Below are 25858 nucleotides of genomic sequence, written 5' to 3'. Positions count from 1 at the left end.
TTTGAGTTATAAGCCAAAAACTGCATTTGACCCCTATGTTCTATTTTTAGCAATGGCGACCATGTTTGTTGATAGATCAAAACTTCAGATACAATTTATAAACTAAATACCCTAAGGAACATTCAGTTAAAGTTTGGAAGTATTTGGCCTAGCAGTTTCAGAGGAGAAGATTCTTGAAATAGTTTACGACGACAGACGACGACAGACGACGACAGACGACGACGGACGCCAAGTGATGGCATAAGCTCACTTGGCCCTGTGGGCCATGTGAGCTAAAAAAAAAATGAAATATAATTATTCGTAACAAAATACCACTCACCATGAGCAGGAACATGAATTAAGCTAAAAATGTTACATATCTGAAATATGTAAAAATAAACTTGACACTACGACTGTTGGGTAGAAAGTGAAGGCTTTCAAAATATTTTCCCACACATGAAAATTTTCATGTGACTAAATTAGAAAATTCATACGCATCGTTAATACAAATTTTTCCCCCTATTCGTTGCAACGCGGGAAAATGTAAATATGGCCAGTAAAAAGTATATAAATATTTAGGCAGAATAGTTTTTAATGACCTTTTGAATAGGTCGTCTACAAAGGGGGCATGGTTTTGCAAGTCTTTTCAGTCGCTTGGCACATCTATAACAACATACTTGATGTCCAGTGCAGCCATGAATAATGCTGGCAGTTTTAGGCCGGCTGAAACAGATACAGCACTGACCGAGTTGTGATTGAGAATTTTCGAATTCCTTAATGTTTGAACTTTTCTCAAGCTTCAAATCTTTTTGTGGTTTGTCCAATTTATCTATTTTATTTGATATTGTCATTTCATCTTTATTTTTTGCCGATGCTGTTGTTTGAAAGTTTAACAAAGTTCTAAACGATCCTAACGTGGAAGAATTTTCTATCAGTGACGAATATGATTTCAGTTTATTTTCGGCTAAATTTTCTTGACTAGATTGCTGTCTGGACAGAGTACTAATTCCTGAGTCCTCTTCCTCAGCTATTAAATCCTTGTCCGATTCCAATTCTATCGACGTAAGACGGTCTCTTGAAGAACGACGTTGAATTTTTGAAGAGATGTGCGATATGTCACTACATTCAGAAGAAGATAAAAGTGCCTTATCTTTCGAGTTCATTTTTTCCAAACGTCTCTTTCTTGTAGTCTCTGGTAACCAGTTTGGACGTACTTTTTTACAATGTCCGCAGTGACCATTTAAAGGAGAATTTTTTGTATCACATTCTGTACACGTCCATTTATCCTGTAATTCATGTAATTAGAAGATTTGTCATGATATGTTCAATAGTATTTCCCCCAAATTTACCATTTATTTTCCTCAGAGTTCAGTATTTTTGTGATTTTACTCAAGTTAGGAGCCTCTGGCCTTTGCTAGTCTTGTATCATTTTTAATTTTAGTTTCTTGTGTATAATTTGGAGTTTAGTATGATGTCATTATCACTGAACTAGTATACATATTTGTTAAGGGGCCAGCTTAAGTACTCTTCCGGGTGTTGGAGTTTCTCGCTGCATTGAAGACCCATTGGTGGCCTTTGGCTGTTGTCTGCTCTATGGTCGGGTTGTTGTCTCTTTGACACATTCCCCATTTCCATTCTCAATTTTACGTACCGGTAATCATATACTTTAAATATTTAACATGAAATCTTTGGGATATTAATTAATACTGTAGATTCATTATTATTCATTGGATACTAATTTTCATGGATATGGTGGTTATAGGTGAACCACGAAATTAAATGCTCAATGAATGACAAATTTTCATAAGGCTTGCAAGAAGACTTCATCAAAACCACTAAACGAAATGTCCACAAACACGCATGTTTTCCTTCATTCACGAAAATTGGTATCCACAAAATTAAATGAATTCACAGTACTTATTTTGGAAATACTGACAAATGAAAGGACCTACAACAGACAATCGTAACATTTTATGCCACCAGTTTTTATTTCTAATCCATCCATATACCTTTTAAATGTTTAAATAATAACTGAATATATTTGTTTTCACTAAAGTTTCATATCAACATGATCAATATACAATATAAAATTCAAATATCTAATATGTATCATTTTTGGAGATGAAGGGATAAATCATAGTTTTTAGCTACAATGTATATTTACATCAACAATTTTATCAAATATCATGGTCTGATTTGAAGAATCCCTCAGACTATGAAAAAATGCCTTAAAGAGAACTGCTTAAAGCATGATTTGGATTTATAGATAATGTGAAAGCTAAATTTGTATATAAAAATTTAGTAAATAAAGTTATTGAACTACTACCAACAGTTAAATTTTCGAAATGGGAAGAACTATTGATTATTGATACAACAGAATGGTCAGAATATTTCAGGATAATCAAAAAATCCTGTAAAGATGTTTATTTAAGAACCTTTCAATACAAATTTTTGCATAGAATCATAGCAACTGATACCTTTTTATACAAAATTGAATTAAAAGACTCCAAGATGTGTACTTTTTGTAAACTTGGTGAAGAAACCATTGAACACCTATTTTTTGAATGCCCAATAACTTTTCAATTGTGGTAGTCTTTTTCAAATGTAGTAAATCTTTTTTTTGTAAACTTTGTTCTTAACAAAGAAAATGTGTTTCTTGCTTGCAAACATGAAAGTTTATTACTGAATCTGCTAGTCATAATTACAAAGAATTATATATACAAATGTAAATTAAAATAGAATAAAGAAATACCAATTTCTCGAATATTTTATTGCAGAGAAAAATGATAGAGTCCAAGTTTGTGAAAAATTTTGGTCTCCTTTACATGTAATATTTAATTAATTATTAATTGATATAAATGAGATATTTTCTTTTTCTTTTATATATATTACAATGTATTATGAGCAAAAATTTATCCTTGAGCTTTTGATTTTTTTGTTTGTTCAGTCTTTAAAAATATTTTTTTTTTAAATGTAAGTCAAGATACATATTGTAGCAAAACAAATGAGTGGAGAGTACTTGTATTGTATGAGAGCAAGTCAGAGAGCAAGAGAATATTACCAAATAAAACTTATATGTAACCTTAAATACTATTATTGTAAAAATCAATTTGTCAGTGATATAATTATATACTGAATTATTTTCTATACTTGTAACTCCTTGATACCATTGTCAGGTGGTATTGTAGGGTACATGTATGTTAAATCCTGACTACTGAAAAACAAATAAAAGATTGAAAAACATATTTACATTTTTTGAGTGCTGCGAGAAAGATATTTCTCCTCACTGGTGAAATATCTGTTTTCAGCAAATGACAGGTTGAAATTTAATTATAAATGAGTATAATCTTGATTTCTTTGTAATTTCCTATTGTGAAGTCCTGAAAAAATGCGACCATGCCTGATGATGTGACGTTAATATCTATAAAAATGTTTAAAAAGGAAGGAAAAAAAAACAATTAGAAAAAAGAGCCCACCTCTATAACCCTTGTATAATCATATTTCTCTACTCTCAAAAATTAAATTTAACTATTTAAAAAGCTCAGCAAGCCTTATGCTTTTAATATAAAAATTTAACTGTCTCCAGTGGAGAAATATTGTTAATCCAATATCCAACATTAACTTACCCCATCTGATAATTCTGAATCACTTGAATCAGAATCACCCCAGAATTCCATATCACTATCACCACATATTATCACTACATTCTGAAAAGTATGAAAACAAATTCACTTAAATATTTAGGAAAATACATATGTAATATATTCCTAATTCAATGATTTTGCTAGAGACTTGTAATTTTAACCATTTACAAAAATAATTTTGATCCTGCAAAATTGACTAAAGCCCTCAAAATTCAATTTAAACCCTCACTCAAATCATCTTTGGTACCTGACTTTATACTGCTTTTTTCATGTCTGGTAAGTGTTTAACCGTTCAAACATTGGAATTTCCAGCAAGCTTTGTTAAAGATTTCTAAAACTAATTCCCATTTTTATGAAAGAAATACTTTCAAAGGGAGATAATTCAATACAAATTTTACACCACTCAAATTTTGTCAAGGTACAATTTATTTTCATATGATGGCTTTAGAGTTCTTTGGTCTTTTAACATGTTTAAAGACACACTATATCATTATTCTTTTTTTCAACTTAATTTTCTAAATTCTATAACAAAATTGCAGTACTCCACCATAAGTTCTCGTAAAACAACAATGGCGGTCACGTCATGGAAGGGTAAACAAGATTTGACTATCATTTCCATGTCACAATCGGGATGGCAATGAATCTATATATAGATGATCATGTGAAAAAACATGTGGTTGCCATGTGACACGTGCGTGATGACTTCAGAGGCGTCTGCACTTACATTGTAGCTAATGTAAACAAAATGGGACACAAGGGAAAAGAACTGACATCTGATCAGAAAAGTTGTCTCTCTGCATTAAATGATGCAGGTTACAGAAAAAGTGATATCTTCATATTGACAGGTATTAAACAGAGTACTGTTTACAGTTTTTTGAAGAGGGATGAGCACCGGGGTGATATGGAAAACATTAAGAGAACAGGCAGACCAAAATCCTTTCATGACCGGGACATGAGAAACTTTCCCGTTGCGTAAAAAAACATCGCCATAAATCTTTTTCTGAAATTACTAATATTTTTAATGAGAGCATTGATCAACCTTTCTCTAAACAAACTGTTGAACATAAACTACATTCTGATGGGTTCCACAAGCGGTCAGTAAAGAAAAAAATTTGTATCCGTGTAGTCAACAAGAAACAAGAGGCTCTCAAGAGCCTGAATCGCTCACCTTAATTCTTTTGGTTAAATCTCTCATCAATGATTATTTTGGCTTTTCAATTTATTTAAATGTTTTTTGGATCGTCCTATTTTCTTCAAAAGCCAAAAAAAATAATCATTTTCTCCTATGTTCTATTTTAGCCATAGGAGCTATGTTTCTTGACATACAAGGAAATAAAATATAAAATTTATACTAGATACTCTGAAACTCATTTAGCCTAAGTTTGGCTGAAATTGATACAGCAGTTTCAAAGGAGAAGATTTTTTAAAGTAGGTCAACATGATGAACAAATTGTGAAAAAAGTCTTTAAAGGGCAATAACTCCTTAAGTGGTCAATTGACAATTTTGGTCAATTTGACTTAATTAAAGATCTTACTTTGCTGAACATTATTGCTGTTTACAGTTTATTTCTATCTATAATTATGTTCAAGATAATAAAAAAAACCCAGCAAAATTTCCTTAAAATTATCAATTCAGGGGCAGCAACCCAACAACAGGTTGTCTGATTCATCTGAAAATTTCAGGGCAGATAGATCTTGACCTGATAAACAATATTACCCAACTTCAGATTTGCTCTAAATGCTTTGGTTTTTGAGTTATAAGCCAAAAACTGCATTTGACCCCTATGTTCTATTTTTAGCAATGGCGACCATGTTTGTTGATAGATCACAACTTCGGATACAATTTACAAACTAGATACCCTAAGGAACATTCATTAAAGTTTGGAAATATTTGGCCCAGTAGTTTCAGAGGAGAAGATTTTTGTAAAAGATTACTAAGATTTACGAAAAATGGTTAAAAATTGACTATAAAGGGCAATAACTCCTAAAGGGGTCAACTGACCATTTTCGTCATGTTGACTTATTTGTAAATCTTACTTTGCTGAACATTATTCCTGTTTACAGTTTATCTCTATCTATAATAATATTCAAGATAATAACCAAAAACAGCAAAATTTCTTTAAAATTACCAATTCAGGGGCAGTAACCCAACAACAAGTTGTCTGATTCATCTGAAAATTTCAGGGCAGATAGATCTTGACCTGATAAACAATATTATCCCATGTCAGATTTGCTCTAAATGCTTTGGTTTTTGAGTTATAAGCCAAAAACTGCATTTGACCCCTATGTTCTATTTTTAGCAATGGCGACCATGTTTGTTGATTGATCACAACTTCGGATACAATTTACAAACTAGATACCCTAATGAACATTCAGTTAAAGTTTGGAAATATTTGGCCCAGTAGTTTCAGAGGAGAAGATTTTTGTAAAAGATTACTAAGATTTACGAAAAATGGTTAAAAATTGACTATAAAGGGCAATAACTCCTAAAGGGGTCAACTGACCATTTCCGTCATGTTGACTTATTTGTAAATCTTACTTTGCTGAACATTATTCCTGTTTACAGTTTATCTCTATCTATAATAATATTCAAGATAATAACCAAAAACAGCAAAATTTCCTTAAAATTATCAATTCAGGAGCAGCAACCCAACAACAGGTTGTCTGATTCATCTGAAAATTTCAGGGCAGATAGATCTTGACCTGATAAACAATATTACCCACGTCAGATTTGCTCTAAATGCTTTGGTTTTTGAGTTATAAGCCAAAAACTGCATTTGACCCCTATGTTCTATTTTTAGCAATGGCGACCATGTTTGTTGATAGATCACAACTTTGGATACAATTTACAAACTAGATACCCTAAGGAACATTCAGTTAAAGTTTGGAAATATTTGGCCCAGTAGTTTCAGAGGAGAAGATTTTTGTAAAAGATTACTAAGATTTACGAAAAATGGTTAAAAATTGACTATAAAGGGCAATAACTCCTAAAGGGGTCAACTGACCATTTTCGTCATGTTGACTTATTTGTAAATCTTACTTTGCTGAACATTATTCCTGTTTACAGTTTATCTCTATCTATAATAATATTCAAGATAATAACCAAAAACAGCAAATTTTCTTTAAAATTACCAATTCAGGGGCAGTAACCCAACAACAAGTTGTCTGATTCATCTGAAAATTTCAGGGCAGATAGATCTTGACCTGATTAACAATATTATCCCATGTCAGATTTGCTCTAAATGCTTTGGTTTTTGAGTTATAAGCCAAAAACTGCATTTGACCCCTATGTTCTATTTTTAGCAATGGCGACCATGTTTGTTGATAGATCACAACTTCAGATACAATTTACAAACTAGATACCCTAAGGAACATTCAGTTAAAGTTTGGAAATATTTGGCCCAGTAGTTTCAGAGGAGAAGATTTTTGTAAAAGATTACTAAGATTTACGAAAAATGGTTAAAAATTGACTATAAAGGGCAATAACTCCTAAAGGGGTCAACTGACCATTTCCGTCATGTTGACTTATTTGTAAATCTTACTTTGCTGAACATTATTCCTGTTTACAGTTTATCTCTTTCTATAATAATATTCAAGATAATAACCAAAAACAGCAAAATTTCTTTAAAATTACCAATTCAGGGGCAGTAACCCAACAACAGGTTGTCTGATTCATCTGAAAATTTCAGGGCAGATAGATCTTAACATGATAAACAATATTATCCCATGTCAGATTTGCTCTAAATGCTTTGGTTTTTGAGTTATAAGCCAAAAACTGCATTTGACCCCTATGTTCTATTTTTAGCAATGGCGACCATGTTTGTTGATAGATCACAACTTCGGATACAATTTACAAACTAGATACCCTAAGGAACATTCAGTTAAAGTTTGGAAATATTTGGCCCAGTAGTTTCAGAGGAGAAGATTTTTGTAAAAGATTACTAAGATTTACGAAAAATGGTTAAAAATTGACTATAAAGGGCAATAACTCCTAAAGGGGTCAACTGACCATTTCCGTCATGTTGACTTATTTGTAAATCTTACTTTGCTGAACATTATTCCTGTTTACAGTTTATCTCTATCTATAATAATATTCAAGATAATAACCAAAAACAGCAAAATTTCCTTAAAATTACCAATTCAGGGGCAGCAACCCAACAATGGGTTGTCTGATTCATCTGAAAATTTCAGGGCAGATAGATCTTGACCTGACAAACAATAATACCCCATGTCAGATTTGCTCTAAATGCTTTGGTTTTTGAGTTATAAGCCAAAAACTGCATTTGACCCCTTTGTTCTATTTTTAGCAATGGCGACCATGTTTGTTGATCAAAACTTCGGATACAATTTACAAATTAGATACCCTAAGGAACATTCAGTTAAAGTTTGAAAGTATTTGGCCCAGTAGTTTCAGAGATTCTTGAAATAGTTTACGACGACGGACGCCAAGTGATGGCATAAGCTCACTTGTCCCTTCGGGACAGGTGAGCTAAAAATGAGGGAGATATTGCAGGGGGAATTTTACATAAAACTGTTATTGCACACTGGAGTAAAGTAATCTTCAGCGATGAGTGCAAGGTAGTCATTAGGCAAGATTCTCGTGTCAGTGTTTGGAGAAAGGTCGGAGAAGAGTGGCTGACAGATTGTATTTGCCCTCCATCTCAGCGCAAGTATAGTTTAATGATCTGGGGATGCATCACTTACCATGGTGTCTTAACTATTACCATTGTTGAAGGGAACATAAATGCCTTAAAATACATTGACATTATTGACAATAACTTGTGGCCAGTGGTTGTTCGTCATTTTCCAGATAATAACTATGTTTTTCAAGATGATAATGCCCCCGTCCATCGAGCCCGATCTGTTCAAGATTTTTATTAGGGTAACGGAACTAAATAGCATAAACTGGCCAGCTCAGAGTCCCGACCTCAATATTATTGAGAATTGTTGGTGGGTATTAAAAAGGGAACTGCAAAAACGAACTCAGAACATAAATAACACCAAAGACCTGGAACGTGAAATTCATGACATTTTAAGGTAGGATTTTTTTATTTTGTTACTTGTTCAATAGTTCCAAGTTTTTTCATGTGCAGATTTACATTGAATGGCAGCCATTTTGTTTTTACGAATACTTATGGGGGACGACTGTACACTATATTGGTTGTATTTGTATGATCTCTGAAAATGAACTTCAATTGTCCCTTTGAAAGCTAAATCTGTTAGTTTGAACTTTCAAGCTGTGGTGGGTTCCATAAAATTAATAATAATACTTTTAATACCACAACACTAAAATTGGCCTGGAGAAAACACTGCTCTTAAAATGACTAATTGTTTGTGTTGGTAATAATCAGATATTTCCTAGACTTCTTTATAACACAAATTATTTCTATTCTGCTGAAAACCAATTTGATATAAACTGTTACAAGCACACTACTGATCTCTAGTCAAAAGGACCCCCTTAAGATCCAGTATACAGGAGTACTGTAAAATCAACAAAAAAGGGTAGCATATAGATAACCATTCTTAAATAACTGCATATGACCTTAAGGTTGAGTGATGTATGATATCCCTATAAAACTCACAGTATCTGAGATTCCTGATACACTGGCTGTGCTGGATATAATATCATCCTCATCTGAACAGACTTCATACTCGAATGAGATTCTGTCAGCATCAACCTCTACAGACATAACATCCTCAGTACCATTGGTTCCAACCTCTACACCTATAGCATCATCATCATTGTCAGCATCTAGCTCGATGGCTATTATATCTGGTTCAGAATCTCCCCTTTCCTATAATTGATATACACTAGTTTACTATGCTTTCTTAGCTTAATATGTTTTAATGAGGTTTATTGCTATACAGTGTGTTTTCAAAGCACTTCTTTTTTCTTAGTGGATGAACATATATAGGAATGTGAACTTTCAGCCAAAATGGAAAATGCTGGTATTAATGGTTTCCCCACCAACTCTATATAATGTTTATGCCTCGAAAGACCTACTGTAAAAGTTTGGTATTGGGACTATTGGTAGTGAATGACAATAACATTGCAGGTCTCACAATATACACAAGGTTATGACTTTTTCAGTAAAATATGATGATGCCCCCTTTTGTATATGAGCAGTTATTTCATTTGTAAAGGGGCATAACTCTAAAACGGTATAAGTGACTTCACCAAAATTCAAAGTTGATCTTTGTGTTGTGGTAATAAGCATTATGAATAAGTTTCATAACATTTGGTTGTTTCAAATTAATTATTGAAAGTACAGACTGATGGACTAGGGAAAACTTAATGACTCTCTCTGCTACAGCAGGACATAAAAACATTTCCAAAGTAGTATACATGGTCTTTCCTTTAAGATCATTTATAGTTTATGTAAACAAGATGGATAAATCGCAGAAAAGTGCTGTTAACTTTTTCGTAAAAAGTCTACGTCTTAGCGCATCGTCGGAAACGACAAGCGCAGAGGATGATAACACGTAGACCTGCAGACATGTTTGGTCTGAGATTGAACCAAGCGGAGGGATGACATAGCAACGTTACTAGTTAACAACGAACACATCATTGCCTGATATCGTTTCCTGTGACATTAAATACGACTAGTATTTATTATGGAGTGTGATCATTTCTGGGCTAATAAATACCGGTTACAAACTTGGTACAATATTAATTTTATTTTCAAATAAAGAGTTCAAAAGTCCCTGTAGTGCACATATATATCTATTCTAATATGTATACAAGGGCAGTTACTAAAAAAAAAGCCTTTTTTTTTTTTATTTAATATCTAAGAGAAATAAAAGCTTCAGGCCAAATGCAATGGTATATCAATTATGATTTATATTTCAAAGGGGGCATAGTTGGTTAAATTATTTGATCAGGACTTATTTTCGCGAGTTTCAAAGACATTGGTGATGATATAAATTTCACAAAAATCTGGCAACACATGACGGACACCCGGCATTTCTGTCCCCTGCAACGCGTTAAGACAAGTAATAAAAAAATCCCATGTGGAGGCTCAAATTGCGGGAAAGGGGGGGTATCACTTCAGAGCCTATATTTCGAAGTTCCATATGCAAAAGGGCCTTTGTAATGGATCCATTTTGAGATTTCATATTTCAATTGGATGTGAAACTTTAACCTCACATATTACTGTATCTAATGATGGTAGTTACGAGAAAACAACAAAATTCTGATAGAAACTTATATATTGAGGGGTATTTTGAAATTAAACAAAAATATAGCCATTGTTGGATTGTAGGGGAAGTACACATGTATACAGGAAAAACGTCAGAAAAAAAAAGTGCATAAAAGGTCCTAAAATTTTTTTAAAACAGTTTCGCATCCACATCATTTTAACCCTGGCTACGCCACTGATTTATCTACATATCATGTTCAAAACAACAACATGTAAATTTGTGATTTTTACTTACAGAAACCCATCTATGTCTTCTCCTACCAGTAGATGCAGCTGACAAGTTTTGTGCTAAAATGAATAGAAATACTCATAAAAATATTAAGTCAACTCTAAAACAAGGATGCACATGCTGTCATGCTAAACAAACCAAACTCAATGTACACAACATCTTGCCAATGCTGAAACATGTCAAAAGCTTATCGAATTTGTACCAACATGTTATTTAGAGTTGTTGCCCATTTAATTTTAACATACAAAACTGTAATAATTATATACTTTCCATGTTTACCTCTGTTAGAACTCGTGTCTGATGTTTGACCTTCCAAACTATTTTGTTTTTTCTGCTGTTCCCCTGTCTGTGTACTGGGACTATGTACGAGTATGTCAATCAACTTTGGACAAGAAACAGTCACTATCTGAAAATAAACAACTTTTTTTCATAAAATACTGACGAGAATAACCATGATAACTAATTATATAAATTAAGAGTGTGGAAACTAAACAAGAGGCTCTCAAGAGCCTGAATCGCTCACCTTAATTCTTTTGGTTAAATCTCTCATCAATGATTATTTTGGCTTTTCAATTTATTTAAATGTTTTTTGGATCGTCCTATTTTCTTCAAAAGCCAAAAAAAATAATCATTTTCTCCTATGTTCTATTTTAGCTTTAGGAGCTATGTTTCTTGACATACAAGGAAATAAAATATAAAATTTATACTAGATACTCTGAAACTCATTTAGCCTAAGTTAAGCTGAAATTGATACAGCAGTTTCAAAGGAGAAGATTTTTTAAAGTATGTCAACATGATGAACAAATTGTGAAAAAAGTCTTTAAAGGGCAACAGTGTTTTCCATTCGGCATTTAAGCCGGGTGTGCCGACCACCTTCTTTTGAATGCCGACCACCTTTCGATTTTAGGAGGTGGTCGGCTTTTTTTCTTCAAAATCCGGATTTTTTTCGGTTCCGTACCGTTAAAATTTGAATACTAATCCCGCCTTGTTTTCATTGACAAAGATGGCGTCCAATCGTCAAATTTCAATGTTTTCATTAATCAATCGGGGGAAAAGAAAGGAAGATGACGATGATGATAAAGAAAATACTAGACCAAATAAGTTAAATAAAATTGATAGTAATGTTGAAGGTGTGGAAATTGAACAAAAATCAACCAAACAACGGAAAAGACACGCAAGTGAAGACAAATATGAGCAAGACTTCAAATGACTTATAGTCACAGAGGAAGGATACTACTGTTCGTTGTGCCAAAAATACGGCACAAAAGCAAGAAACAGAACATAAACGTGGATCGAAAGGCCTTAAATCCATGCTGATGCATAAAATTGTAAATGAAAGAAGAGATAAAAGAGATAAATTTTTGAAAAAATAAAATCAAAGATTATTTGACAATTAATATGACTACTTCTATTTATGTTTGTTCAACTCCATTAAATGTTAATATTATACTAATCTTTATTTTTGTGACCCCCACGTGCACCCACAGTAAATTAAAAAAGGTTGGACATTTAAAAAAAAACCACCCGGTTGCAAGTTATTTTTTTAAAACACCCACCTTACCTTAGTGAAAAAAGGAAAACACTGGGGCAATAACTTCTTAAGGGGTCAATTGACAATTTTGGTCAAATTGACTTAATTGAAGATCTTACTTTGCTGAACATTATTGCTGTTTACAGTTTATTTCTATCTATAATTATATTCAAGATAATAAACAAAAACAGCAAAATTTCCTTAAAATTATCAATTCAGGGGCAGCAACCCAACAACAGGTTGTCTGATTCATCTGAAAATTTCAGGGCAGATAGATCTTGACCTGATAAACAATATTACCCCATGTCAGATTTGCTCTAAATGCTTTGGTTTTTGAGTTATAAGCCAAAAACTGCATTTGACCCCTATGTTCTATTTTTAGCAATGGCGACCATGTTTGTTGATAGATCATAACTTCGGATACAATTTACAAACTAGATACCCTAAGGAACATTCAGTTAAAGTTTGGAAATATTTGACCCAGTAGTTTCAGAGGAGAAGATTTTTGTAAAAGATTATTAAGATTTACGAAAAATGGTTAAAAATTGACTATAAAGGGCAATAACTCCTAAAGGGGTCAACTGACCATTTCCGTCATGCAGACTTATTTGTAAATCTTACTTTGCTGAACATTATTCCTGTTTACAGTTTATCTCTATCTATAATAATATTCAAGATAATAACCAAAAACAGCAAAATTTCCTTAAAATTACCAATTCAGGGGCAGCAACCCAACAACAGGTTGTCTGATTCATCTGAAAATTTCAGGGCAGATAGATCTTGACCTGATTAACAATATTACCCCATGTCAGATTTGCTCTAAATGCTTTGATTTTTGAGTTATAAGCCAAAACTGCATTTGACCCCTATGTTCTATTTTTATCAATGGCGACCATGTTTGTTGATAGATCATAACTTCGGATACAATTTACATACTAGATACCCTAAGGAACATTCAGTTAAAGTTTGGAAGTATTTGGCCCAGTAGTTTCAAAGGGAAGATTTTTGTAAAAGATTACTAAGATTTACGAAAAATGGTTAAAAATTGACTATAAAGGGCAATAACTCCTAAAGGGGTCAACTGACCATTTCCGTCATGTTGACTTTTTTGTAAATCTTACTTTGCTGAACATTATTGCTGTTTACAGTTTATCTCTATCTATAATAATATTCAAGATAATAACCAAAAACAGCAAAATTTCTTTAAAATTACCAATTCAGGGGCAGTAACCCAACAACAGGTTGTCTGATTCATCTGAAAATTTCAGGGCAGATAGATCTTGACCTGATAAACAATATTATCCCATGTCAGATTTGCTCTAAATGCTTTGGTTTTTGAGTTATAAGCCAAAAACTGCATTTGACCCCTATGTTCTATTTTTAGCAATGGCGACCATGTTTGTTGATAAATCACAACTTCGGATACAATTTACAAACTAGATACCCTAAGGAACATTCAGTTAAAGTTTGGAAGTATTTGGCCCAGTAGTTTCAGAGGAGAAGATTTTTGTAAAAGATTACTAAGATTTACGAAAAATGGTTAAAAATTGACTATAAAGGGCAATAACTCCTAAAGGGGTCAACTGACCATTTCCGTCATGTTGACTTATTTGTAAATCTTACTTTGCTGAACATTATTCCTGTTTACAGTTTATCTCTATCTATAATAATATTCAAGATAATAACCAAAAACAGCAAAATTTCCTTAAAATTACCAATTCAGGGGCAGCAACCCAACAACAGGTTGTCTGATTCATCTGAAAATTTCAGGGCAGATAGATCTTGACCTGATAAACAATATTACCCCATGTCAGATTTGCTCTAAATGTTTTGGTTTTTGAGTTATAAGCCAAAAACTGCATTTGACCCCTATGTTCTATTTTTAGCAATGGCGACCATGTTTGTTGATAGATCATAACTTCTGATACAATTTACAAACTAGATACCCTAAGGAACATTCAATTAAAGTTTGGAAATATTTGGCCCAGTAGTTTCAGAGGAGAAGATTTTTGTAAAAGATTACTAAGATTTACGAAAAATGGTTAAAAATTGACTATAAAGGGCAATAACTCCTAAAGGGGTCAACTGACCATTTCCGTCATGTTGACTTATTTGTAAATCTTACTCTGCTGAACATTATTCCTGTTTACAGTTTATCTCTATCTATAATAATGTTCAAGATAATAACCAAAAACAGCAAAATTTCCTTAAAATTACCAATTCCGGGGCAGCAACCCAACAACGGGTTGTCTGATTCATCTGAAAATTTCAGGGCAGATAGATCTTGACCTGTTAAACAATGAAACCCCATGTCAGATTTGCTCTAAATGCTTTGGTTTTTGAGTTATAAGCCAAAAACTGCATTTGACCCCTATGTTCTATTTTTAGCAATGGCGACCATGTTTGTTGATAGATCAAAACTTCGGATACAATTTATAAAATAGATACCCTAAGGAACATTCAGTTAAAGTTTGAAAGTATTTGGCCCAGTAGTTACAGAGGAGAAGATTCTTGAAATAGTTTACGACGACAGATGACGGACGACAGACGACGGACGACGATGGACGACGACGGACGCCAAGTGATGGCATAAGCTCACTTGTCCCTTCGGGACAGGTGAGCTAAAAAGTGAGCCATTTTCCAAGTTTTAAAGGGGCATTACTCTAGAAAAGTATTGATTCACTGGCCAAATCTATGTATCTGTGTATAAGTTTCAAAAATTTAGACATGGAAAACTTAAATTTGAGTGAAGAAATGAAAATGCCCTGGACGGAAGGGCGGTCAGGGTTAATACTGGATGTCATCATTGTCCACAGCAGCGGTCATAAAAAAATGAAAAGATTTTTGGATGCCACAGCCATAGCATTTTCAAAACAATCTGAAGATCCCTGAATCAATTTAAATTAATAATTACCTGATTTACTTGATTTGATGAATTACTTCTTTTCTTTGGTATAGCGACTAATTGTTCTTTCTTAACCATACATGAGTCAGGTAACTGGTAGCAGTTGGCATCTATCAATTTCCTGAAAATAAAAGACAGATGTAAAACATTATAGAGATTCATAATTTCAGATAAAGATTACCGACCCAGACCTCCCCGTTTAGATAAGTTTATAGTTACTTCCGTTGTACAAGTTGATAGGGGAATATATCATTTTGACAATATTACAGCAATTTAAAAACCAATCAATCAATAATTCTTATTCACATCCTTTGGTCTTCCATTTATTAGCAGTTACGTCTTGTTACCATTCATTATTAAGTCTCCCAAACAAAGTTTGGAGACTTATTGTTTTTGCTCAGTTCTTATGATTTTTATTATTCTTCTTCTTTTTCTTTTTCTTTTTCTTCCGCCACTTTAAAAAAAATGAACTTGTCCGCAGCGTTTCTCAAAAACCACTTGTCAGATTTACTTAGGGTTTCATAAAATGTGTGCATTGGGGTCTATTAAGGGGTATTTTGGGGGCCGAAAGAAGGGAGGGGTTTACTATAGAACCCTATGGGATTTTATTTTCGAAAATTTTCAAATGAATATAACTTGAAAACTTTAAGTGATAAACACACACAGTCTTCAGAAATGATCATAGGACAATAACACAAATCACATGAAATAAAGGGAATCCCTGGGGGGTCATCCCACCCCCTTAAATTTGAGAATATACTATTATCTTGTAAATGGTCCAAATCCCCACCCCTAAACCATATATATTCTTGAATGGGACGATAAAACAAATTTAATGTTGTAAAAGGGAATTCCTGGGGGGTCACCCCCACCCCGTTCAATTTGAGAATGTGCTATTATCTTGTAAACGTTCCAGATCCCCACCCCAAAACCATATAAATTCTTGTAGGGGACAATAAAACAAATCAAATGAAATTTAAGGGAAGTCCCTGGGGGTCACCCCCACCCCATTAAATTTGAGAATGTGCTATTTACTTGTAAACTGTCCAGATCCCAACTCCTAAACCATATATATTCTTGTAGGGGATAATAAAACAAATTAAATGGGAAAAAAAGGAAGTCCTTAGGGGGTCACCCCACCCCCTCTTGTTTGAAAACTTGTAAACGGTCAAGATCCCCACCCCTTAACCATATTTATTCTTGTATTGGACAATTAAACAAATCAAATGAATATGGGAGCTTTGTTTGGGAGACTTCTTAACAGCATCCTGTTACAATTACTTCTTGTTTATCTTCGTATTTAAATACTGAAGAAACAAGAAGTTGCACACAATTCCTTGCAATGCATTTTTATATAAATGAGGTCTTTCACTTTAGTCTTTTAGATCTGTTTATCATGTTTATCCTTGCTGCAAGACTTGAAACACCCAATTTATAGGATTATTTTTATATAAACTTGCTGTCATTTCAATTTTTGCCCTTTCTCTCCTAAATACAAATCAATCAAAAAGTACAGCTTTATAATTAGTTAATGTTTATTCCTTCAGACATATCCAATAGATATACAAATAATAAATAGCAAATTATAATGTTTCTATCAAAACATACAGTTGATTAAACAATAAATAAGCGATCACAAAATTAGGCATTGCAGTCAACTCAATGGTACAGAACATGCGTATTATATACATATACATAAAACTGAGAATGGAAATGGGGAATGTCTCAAAGAGACAACAACTTGACCATAGAGCCAACAACAGTGGAACGCCACCAATGGGTCTTCAATGCAAAGAGAAACTCCGGCACCCTGAGGAGTCATTCAGCTGTCCCCTAAACAAATATGTATACTAGTTCAGTGATAATGTATACAATTATAGATAAATACTTACGTTGCTTCTGTGAAGGTAAACTTATCAACTCCAAATACTTTTCCCAGAGGATCTTTTTTACAGAACACGATACTAGGGTCATTTGGATTATACAACTGTCTGCTACCAATGTAATCCTTCAGATAACTACAGACCTTCAATTTACAGATAATTAAGTTGAAATTAAGAACGCAAGTTTTTATAGTGTCAAAATTGATATGGTAGCATTTTTCACAATAATAAAAAATTTCTTCATTTATTGTTATGTTTACAGTATTTAAGGTGGTACCTAACCATTTCACTAAAATTAATTTGGCTCGTTTTATTTTGATAGAATTTTGACAAAGTATTTACTTTGACCCTTTAACAAAAATATGTAAATTCTAAAAATTTTGAACCAACCGTTTTGTCAGAAAAATTGCACTGGTTATATAGCAGTTTGACAAAGACCAATTTTGATCTTTGAGAAGCTTATTATTCCCTTTACAACACAACATAATTAAAACGTTTAGCTGACTTTACAGAGTTATCTCCCTGTAGTGTTAGGTACCATCTTAAATATGCTGATTGCAATAAATATAAAATCACTACTGAAAATATGAATGAAAGCTTTAATTATTGCGAAACCTGGTGCTGTGCATTTTTGGCATTAATACAATCATGGAAATAATTTCTGAATTCAGAGAAATTTTTACCTCTTTTCTGGATAACACTTCCCATGATGCTCCTACTTGTTTAAGTAGGTCAAGAAATTCACGTCTGGGTCTGACCTACAAATATAAGACGATCATTAATTTTGATATTTGCTTTCAATACAATTTCATGTTCACAAGTTCTACTATAAATAGATAAAAAGATTACAAATTAACAAATATCCAGAAAACATAATTCCCTCTACTAGAGTAGGTGAGGCAAACAAATCTCCAATGTTTTAAAGAAACTGCCAAAACTTTCTGATAACTTACCATAGGATAATTGACCTCACATTCTTCAGTTGTTATGTAATGGGACTCTGTGAGTTGCTTCAAAGTAGATACATTTGATCCTGCAAGTGTGCTGTATGTATCAGGAGGCTGTCGTACAATTAAATTTGGATTATTGCACATGTTTACTTGGCTTGATGTTACTTGACCACTTATAGGGTAATTGTGCTGAAATAAAATAAAATTATGAAAATATTTAAATTGAATTAAGGATGCACACCTCTGAGGAGCAAAAAAAAAAACTAGAATAATTTATTTAAACTTTCTTTCTTAACCTGATATTTGGTTTTATAAGATTGTAAAAGAATAATGGGTGAAGAAAAAATCATATGGTGGTGCACCAGGGCTTCCAAAACGGTCATATATTCCGGTCATTTGTATAATGTCCGGTAGAAGACCGGCTGGGCAAAGCATGAAACGGTCATATACTTTTTAGTTTTCAAGGCTTTTTCGGTCATTTTTACATAATTCACGATCGTTTTGACCCAAACTTTTGCCTTTAACATCAACACATTTCCGGTCATAAATGTGACATGATGATTAATTACTATCAAAACAACACCTAATCCAATACTTTCTAATTTTAATCGAGGCTAATTAGTAGTTGGACAGCTGAAATCTACCTGTTCAGGTGACAGGTGATCTATGTTCAGTACCGGACATCGTATAAATTGATCGGTTTATTCACAATTTTTTTCTTACTTTTCAGTAGTTTGTTTCTAATTGATTTAGTCCAAAAGATTAAAATTATAAGAAATTAGTTTATCAACATGATTAGATGAAAAATTTAAAAAGGTTTTAAATGAAAAATCGTCAGAACTACGTCGTATGAACTAGAACACGTGTGCGCATGTGCACAGGTGGGAAATTTAATTATGCATCCTACATTTCTTCAAAAATGCTAAAGTTATCATTGATATCTGTATCTAACGTTCATTTCAAGTATTGTGATGAAGAAATAACGTGGAAAGAGTATCTTCACTCAGTCGTGCTTTGTAAAACATACACGGATTTTACGTATCCGTTTATGGTCCATGTTTTACCATTGTCAAGTCAACATCCGGTTAGAACAATGTGAAAACGAAACTAAAGTTTTTGCACAAATAAAAAGTCTAAGGCAGATATGAGTACGCTGATGTGCACACTTTGAATGATGCACTGCTAACTTAACAGTTACATCCGAACATCAAATTCATATCATATCAAAGTAAAGTTTAAAAATCGTTTGTTTTAATGTAATGTTAATCATTGAAATGGCCATCTGATTACCATAATTGCCTTTTGTGACTAAGTCTTAAGGAATTAAAATCGGGATCAGATATGAAATGTCCGGCTGGCTCAAATATTTTTTGGAAGCCTTGTGGTGCACTTCTTTTTTAGCAATGTTTAGCTACAGCCTTTTAAAAGTACCAAATTTTCATGATTTTCCCATTCTTCATAAATTTTTACCTATTTTTGGGCTATTATCATGAAAAAAAACACCCAAATCCACAATTAAACTTTTTTTCATACTTTCAATTAAGATGAAGTGGACCAATCTGAATAAGTTTAAATTAAAATTACTATAGGTAGGTGTTAAATTGTTAATATAAGAAAGTTTAATCATATTTTGATGCTTTTTGTGTCAAATTCACCATGCTGTCGATTTTATAAATTTGTGCATTTGAAGAACAAAATGCATATTTTTTCAACTTCTTTGTTATAAATGATTGAGAAAATACATATCTATATCTAAGAAATTTGAAAAGAAAAAAAAAGATATGGGATGTACATGCTTCTGGTAAAATCATTTTTGTACCCCTCACCCATTTTCTAAAAATTTTGCCAAAAAAGTCTGACTGGATCATGTTGATTGGTAATAAAATTTTAAAAATTGATTACTCAAAAACTACTCATTGTAAATACACAATCTTTTCCCCTTATATCTTCACTGAGACTGAAATGTCAAAAGAATACATCCTTAATTTAAAGCATTTCAATCGTATCATTACATATCAATAAATACAACATTAAAATTGAGAATTGAAATGGGGAATGTGTCAAAGAGACAACAACCTGACCATAGAACATACAACAGCAGAAGGTCACCAAAAGGTCTTCAATGCAGCCAGAAATTCCCTCACAGGGAGGCCTCCTTCAGCTGGCCCCTAAATACAAATGTAAATATTATATACTAGTTCAGTGATAATTAACATTATTTAAACATTTATTTTTCATTCATGAAGAGAAAACTGTTTATCGGCTGATCGTAGTACATGGCCTTAAATTAACATGATTCATTTTTTATGCATGGAGTTCATTTTTTTTTTTTTAAATATGAACATGATGAATGCAAAAACTTTGTTCAGACTGATTAAGTCAATTATTTCATCATAAAAAGTTTTTAAACACAATAATTAATAATGCAATTATTATCCCAATTGAAAGTTTTATACTAAATAAAACAGTTAAATGACCATGACTGCACTTTTGATCAGTTAATATTCCCCATTACTGACACCAGGTGTAAACTAGAGGCTCTAAAGAGCCTGTGTCGCTCACCTTGGTCTATGTGAAATTAAACAATGGACACAGATGGATTCATGACAAAATTGTGTTTTGGTGATGGTGATGTGTTTGTAGATCTTACTTTACTAAACATTCTTGCTGGTTACAATTATCTCTATCTATAACAGTACTTTCTGTGGAAAATGTTATTGAAAATCTTCAAATTTTAAGAAAATTGTTAAAAATTGACTAGGAAGGGCAATAACTCCTTAGGGGGTCAATTGACTATTTTGGTCATTCTGACTTATTTTTAGTTCTTAATTTGCTGTACATTATTGCTGTTTACAGTTTATCTCTATCTATAATAATATTCAAGATAATAACAAAAAAATAGCAAAATTTCCTCAAAATTACCAATTCAGGGGCAGCAACATAACAACCAATTATCCGATTCATCTGAAAATTCCAGGGCAGATAGATCGTGACCTGATCAACAATTTTACTTCCTGTCAGATTTGCTCTAAATGCTTTGGTTTTTGAGTTATTAGCCAAAAACTGCATTTTACCCCTATATTCTATTTTTAGCCATGCAGCCATCTTGGTTGGTTGGCCGGGTCACCGGACACATTTTTAAAACTAGATACCCCTATGATGATTATGGCCAAGTTTGGTTGAATTTGGCCCAGTAGTTTAAGAGGAGAAGATTTTTCTAAAAGATTACTAAGATTTACGAAAAATGGTTAAAAATTGACAATAAAGGGCAATAACTCCTAAAGTGGTCAACTGACCATTTTGGTCATGTTGACTTATTTGTAGATCTTACTTTGCTGAACATTATTGCTGTTCACAGTTTATCTCTATCTATAATAATATTCAAGATAACCAAAAACAGCAAAATTTCCTTAAAATTACCATTTCAGAGGCAGCAACCCAACAACGAAATGTCCGATTCATCTGAAAATTTCAGGGCAGATTTGCTCTAAATGCTTTGGTTTTTGAGTTATAAGCCAAAAACTGCATTTTACCCCTATGTTCTATTTTTAGCCATGGCGGCCATCTTGGTTGGTTGGCCGGGTCACCGGACACATTTTTTAAACTAGATACCCCAATGATGATTGTGGCCAAGTTTGGTTAAATTTGGCCCAGTAGTTTCAGAGGAGAAGATTTTTTGTAAAAGTTAACGCCGGACGACGGACGCAGGACGACGACGGACGACGGACGCCAAGTGATGGGAAAAGCTCACTTGGCCCTTCGGGCCAGGTGAGCTAAAAAGGGGGGTCAATATTTCTTGACTCTTCAATACCTTGGATTTTTTTATTAAACTCATTGTAAAAATTGTGAAAAGTCTTTAAAGCAGTAGAACAAACAAGGAAAAATCAACAAAAGCTGATCTTAATATTGAAAGTTTATGTTTCTCTAGTCCAAAATGAGATTTTCAAGTATTTTCTATCAAAGTATAAAATTGAGAATGGAAATGGGGTATGTGTCAAAGAGACAACAACCCGCCCAAATAAAAAAACAACAGCAGAGGGTCACCAACAGGTCTTCAATGTAGCGAGAAATTCCCGCACCCGGAGGCATCCTTCAGCTGGCCCCTAAACAAATATATACTAGTCCGGGAGTGATAATGAACGCCATACTAATTTCCAAATTGTACACAAGAAACTAAAATTAAAATAATACAAGACTAACAAAGGCCAGAGGCTCCTGACTTGGGACAGGCGCAAAAATGCGGCGGGGTTAAAATTAAAATATATATAGGCTTACATTACAGTCAGTTTAAATTGAGCTGTGAAATTTGTAATATGAGTCGCGCATTATGCTCAGAAAGGATGTTTTTAACTTCAAATTGACTAAGGATTAAGAATAAACAGAACAAAAGATTTCTGATCAACTTTTTTTGCTTTTTAGGTGTCAGACCACCAATTACTCCCTCCAATTTAGAAAGTATGTAAAAGTAGCCCTACTCTAACACAAAATAGTGCTTTTGATGTCCTTGTTTACTTAAACTATCCAACAAATTTGCAGAAATGAAACTTTTGGTGAAAGAGAAATATATCTAGATCATTTTTTGAGCCAAAATTTACTTGTCTATGAGTTTGCATTTAAAATTGAGGATTAATGCGCTCCATAGCAGGCCCGTAGCCAGGAATTTCCAAAGGGGGAGTTCGTTAGCCTCAAAAACTTGACTTTAACAGTCACAATTCGAACAGAACGTTGACTTTAACAGTCATTATTTGTTTTCAAGGGGGGGTTTGTCCGAATCCCCCGAACCACCCCTGGCTACGGGTATGCATAGTATACTAATTTTAGATTTCCAGAAAACCAGGTTTTTGTTTTGGAGTACCTCTGTTTGAAGGTCAGTTATTTTGTTAGCAGGCTTTAAAGGTATGGTGAAAATTGGCATGTAGAAAGCTGATTCATGTACAATTAAGGATATACCTGGTTTCCCATTAAGGTCTATGAAGTTAAACTTGAGGTAAAATATTTAGAAAGCTGTGAAAATTGCAAAATTTGGGTGGTCTGACACCTAGGATATATAACAACACACGTTTCACAGTATGATCAAATATATGTGAAAGTGTGTTAATTTTAGGTTTATATATAAGTTAAAAAAAATTATATTTAAATAAAGCTTTCAATCCCCTTTTATATAAGGCAGTGTCTGCGCGTACCCGCATGTGGGTACGAATAGTCAAATTGACATTCGTAGGCTACGCGTACCCACATCCGGTTTTCTAACAAAATGCAATCAAATCGGGAATTAAACGTGAAATATATACAGAAATTATCGATAATATGGGGATTTCGAGTAGAACGAGCGAAGGGAATGACAAATAATATTTTCGAATTGTATTTATAAGTTAATAATATATAATAAACCTTGCAAATTAAATGCACACTGATTGACAATGAAATATACAGTCCCTGTAAACTATAGTCCTATAATATATAATATCCGAATTTTAAGTTGCTTCCACGCCTCAGAGGCAAAATATTTTTTGATGCGCTGAAGGTTTACATTTTCGTCAAACCGATTTTGTTATTTATTAACGAAGCTTAAATTAAGCTTTCATAGAAGATTGTTGGCATCGGCCTTTGTTTATCAGAAATAATGTATTCTGAGAATGTATTATACCTGAATTTTTCCTGTCGAACTTGTTTAGAATTTTTTGCCGCCTCCGTGAATACAGGAAAAAATTATTCTGTAAAACTTTATTTATTAAAACTGTTCACTTACATATATAAATGTTTACAAAACTTCTAAGTAGTTGATCAATTTTATTCACTGATTGCGATAATTTCTGTATATATTTTACGTTTAATTCCCCATCCGATGGCAATTTATTATAAAACCGGATGTGGGTACGCATAGCCTACGAACGGCAATTTTGCTATTCGTACCCGCATGCGGGTACGCGCAGACACTGCCTTTATATAAATCATCTATAGCCTCAGATAAGGATAAGAAACATGTTTACCATTTTCCAGCATGTGCTTCCGGTGTACTATATTAAGAATTTTCAAAACGAGATTCCGCGGGAATCTACTTTCATTTTCATTTCAAAAGGGACAATGTCATCAGGTTAGTGATATTATTGATAGACAACCTTACTTAGTCAGTGGCGGATCCAGAGGAGGGCGTAGAGGACGTACGCCCCCCTTTGACTTCTATTTCATAATTCCACCAAACAGAAAGTAATATTCTATTACAAATACAAATACAAATATTTTTATTGGCACAAACTCATTTATAACAATAAATGGTTAAGACCTATGGCGTTACATACAACTATAATAATTGACATGGTAGAATGAAAGGTTCCATGATAACATATCATGCTAAATTATGAAAAGTTACAAAATGATGTATTATATAAGTTCACTATTTCTTATATTTAGACATTCTGATATGAAAGAGGAAGACAGTCCAAGTAATAATGCTGAGCTATTATTGACCAATAGAGATATTTTTTCATCAGCGGTAATGTTCCGCTGTATTTGAAATATAACATTTATTTTATTTTCTAATATTTCTCGCTTTGAGGTATATCTATTACATTTAAATAAGAAATGTTGTTCATCCTCAATTTCCCCATTTTTACATGTAGACAGGACAGTATCTTTCCTCTCTAGGAACATTAAGATGTCTTCCCCTTTCAATCATTAAAGGATGTGCACTTATGCGTATTTTGCATATTAAAGCACTGTGTAATTTAGTCCAAATAATTATGACATCTTGAAAGGCTATTATATCGTCGCTGGGCTTCTAAAATGTTGTAAATGGGCGGGAGAAAATCTTTGGTATTACAAAATAGCAAACAGTTAGACCAATCAAAACGTTTGAAATAAGGCATATTACAAAATTGCCAATGTCAGTTGTTTGTAAAGTTTGCTTCCAAAATGTTATATGAAAAACTTGAAAATCATTGTATAACGGCTTTGGGAATTACATAATTGTACATTTCTTTATTTCTGTGAAAATAATTCAAGTTCTTGGATAATCCAGAAATGTCTCAGTTTTCATTTCACTGTTATTTGCAAAAATGTTTCTAAAGTAATAATATTTATCAGTTTTATTTCGGCCTAGCCACAATCAGCATGATCAGATATGTGCATTTTGTGTTTCACATGAAGTCAAAAATGAGTATCACCTCATTGAAAAACACTTTTGATATTTTGGTTCAAAAATGGTTTAAATTATGAAAAATTGCCATCGTTAGGCTAACACTGGAAGCATTTATATAATTACATGCAGTTTTTGTTTAAAAACTGTATAATTTTCTTTAATGGTTGCCTTCAAGACATGGTCACCAGTGACAGATTTTTGGTCAATGACAAAGACAACAAAATATGTTTAGAACTATTGAATATCAAACATTTTAATTGAAAAAAATTTAACAAGAACATGTTTGACTCACAGTTATTTCAAACAACAGTAGCTTTCTTTGATCATTAATCTTATCTGATAAAACTGTATCTAAAATTATCTATAAATAACAAAACTTCCAAAAGAACCCTTTCTTTTG

General features: G+C 33.0%; 1 protein-coding gene across 2 annotated transcripts; it reads right to left on the bottom strand.

Moving 5' to 3' along the window:
- Window positions 1–553: 553 nt before the first annotated feature.
- Window positions 554–24322, bottom strand: LOC139501793 (E3 ubiquitin-protein ligase Mdm2-like). Of its 2 annotated transcripts, none has more exons than XM_071290997.1 (10): window positions 24311–24322; window positions 18324–18509; window positions 18054–18128; window positions 17380–17513; window positions 15497–15608; window positions 11331–11457; window positions 11058–11110; window positions 9206–9418; window positions 3606–3686; window positions 554–1265 (listed from the first exon to the last, which is right to left on the bottom strand). In XM_071290997.1, the coding sequence occupies exons 1-10, from the start codon at window positions 24311–24313 to the stop codon at window positions 555–557; spliced, it is 1695 nt and encodes a 564-aa protein (XP_071147098.1). In that variant the 5' UTR covers window positions 24314–24322; the 3' UTR covers window position 554. The 2 variants fall into 2 exon arrangements, with proteins under 2 accessions (XP_071147098.1, XP_071147097.1); XM_071290996.1 differs by lacking the exon at window positions 24311–24322 and adding an exon at window positions 20397–20557.
- Between the last annotated feature and the right edge of the window lie 1536 nt (window positions 24323–25858).

Source organism: Mytilus edulis, chromosome 13 (assembly GCF_963676685.1).
Source record: "Mytilus edulis chromosome 13, xbMytEdul2.2, whole genome shotgun sequence".
Lineage (NCBI taxonomy): Eukaryota > Metazoa > Mollusca > Bivalvia > Mytilida > Mytilidae > Mytilus > Mytilus edulis.
Note: the sequence above shows the minus strand (reverse complement) of the source record. Positions and strands in the feature narration are given on the sequence as shown.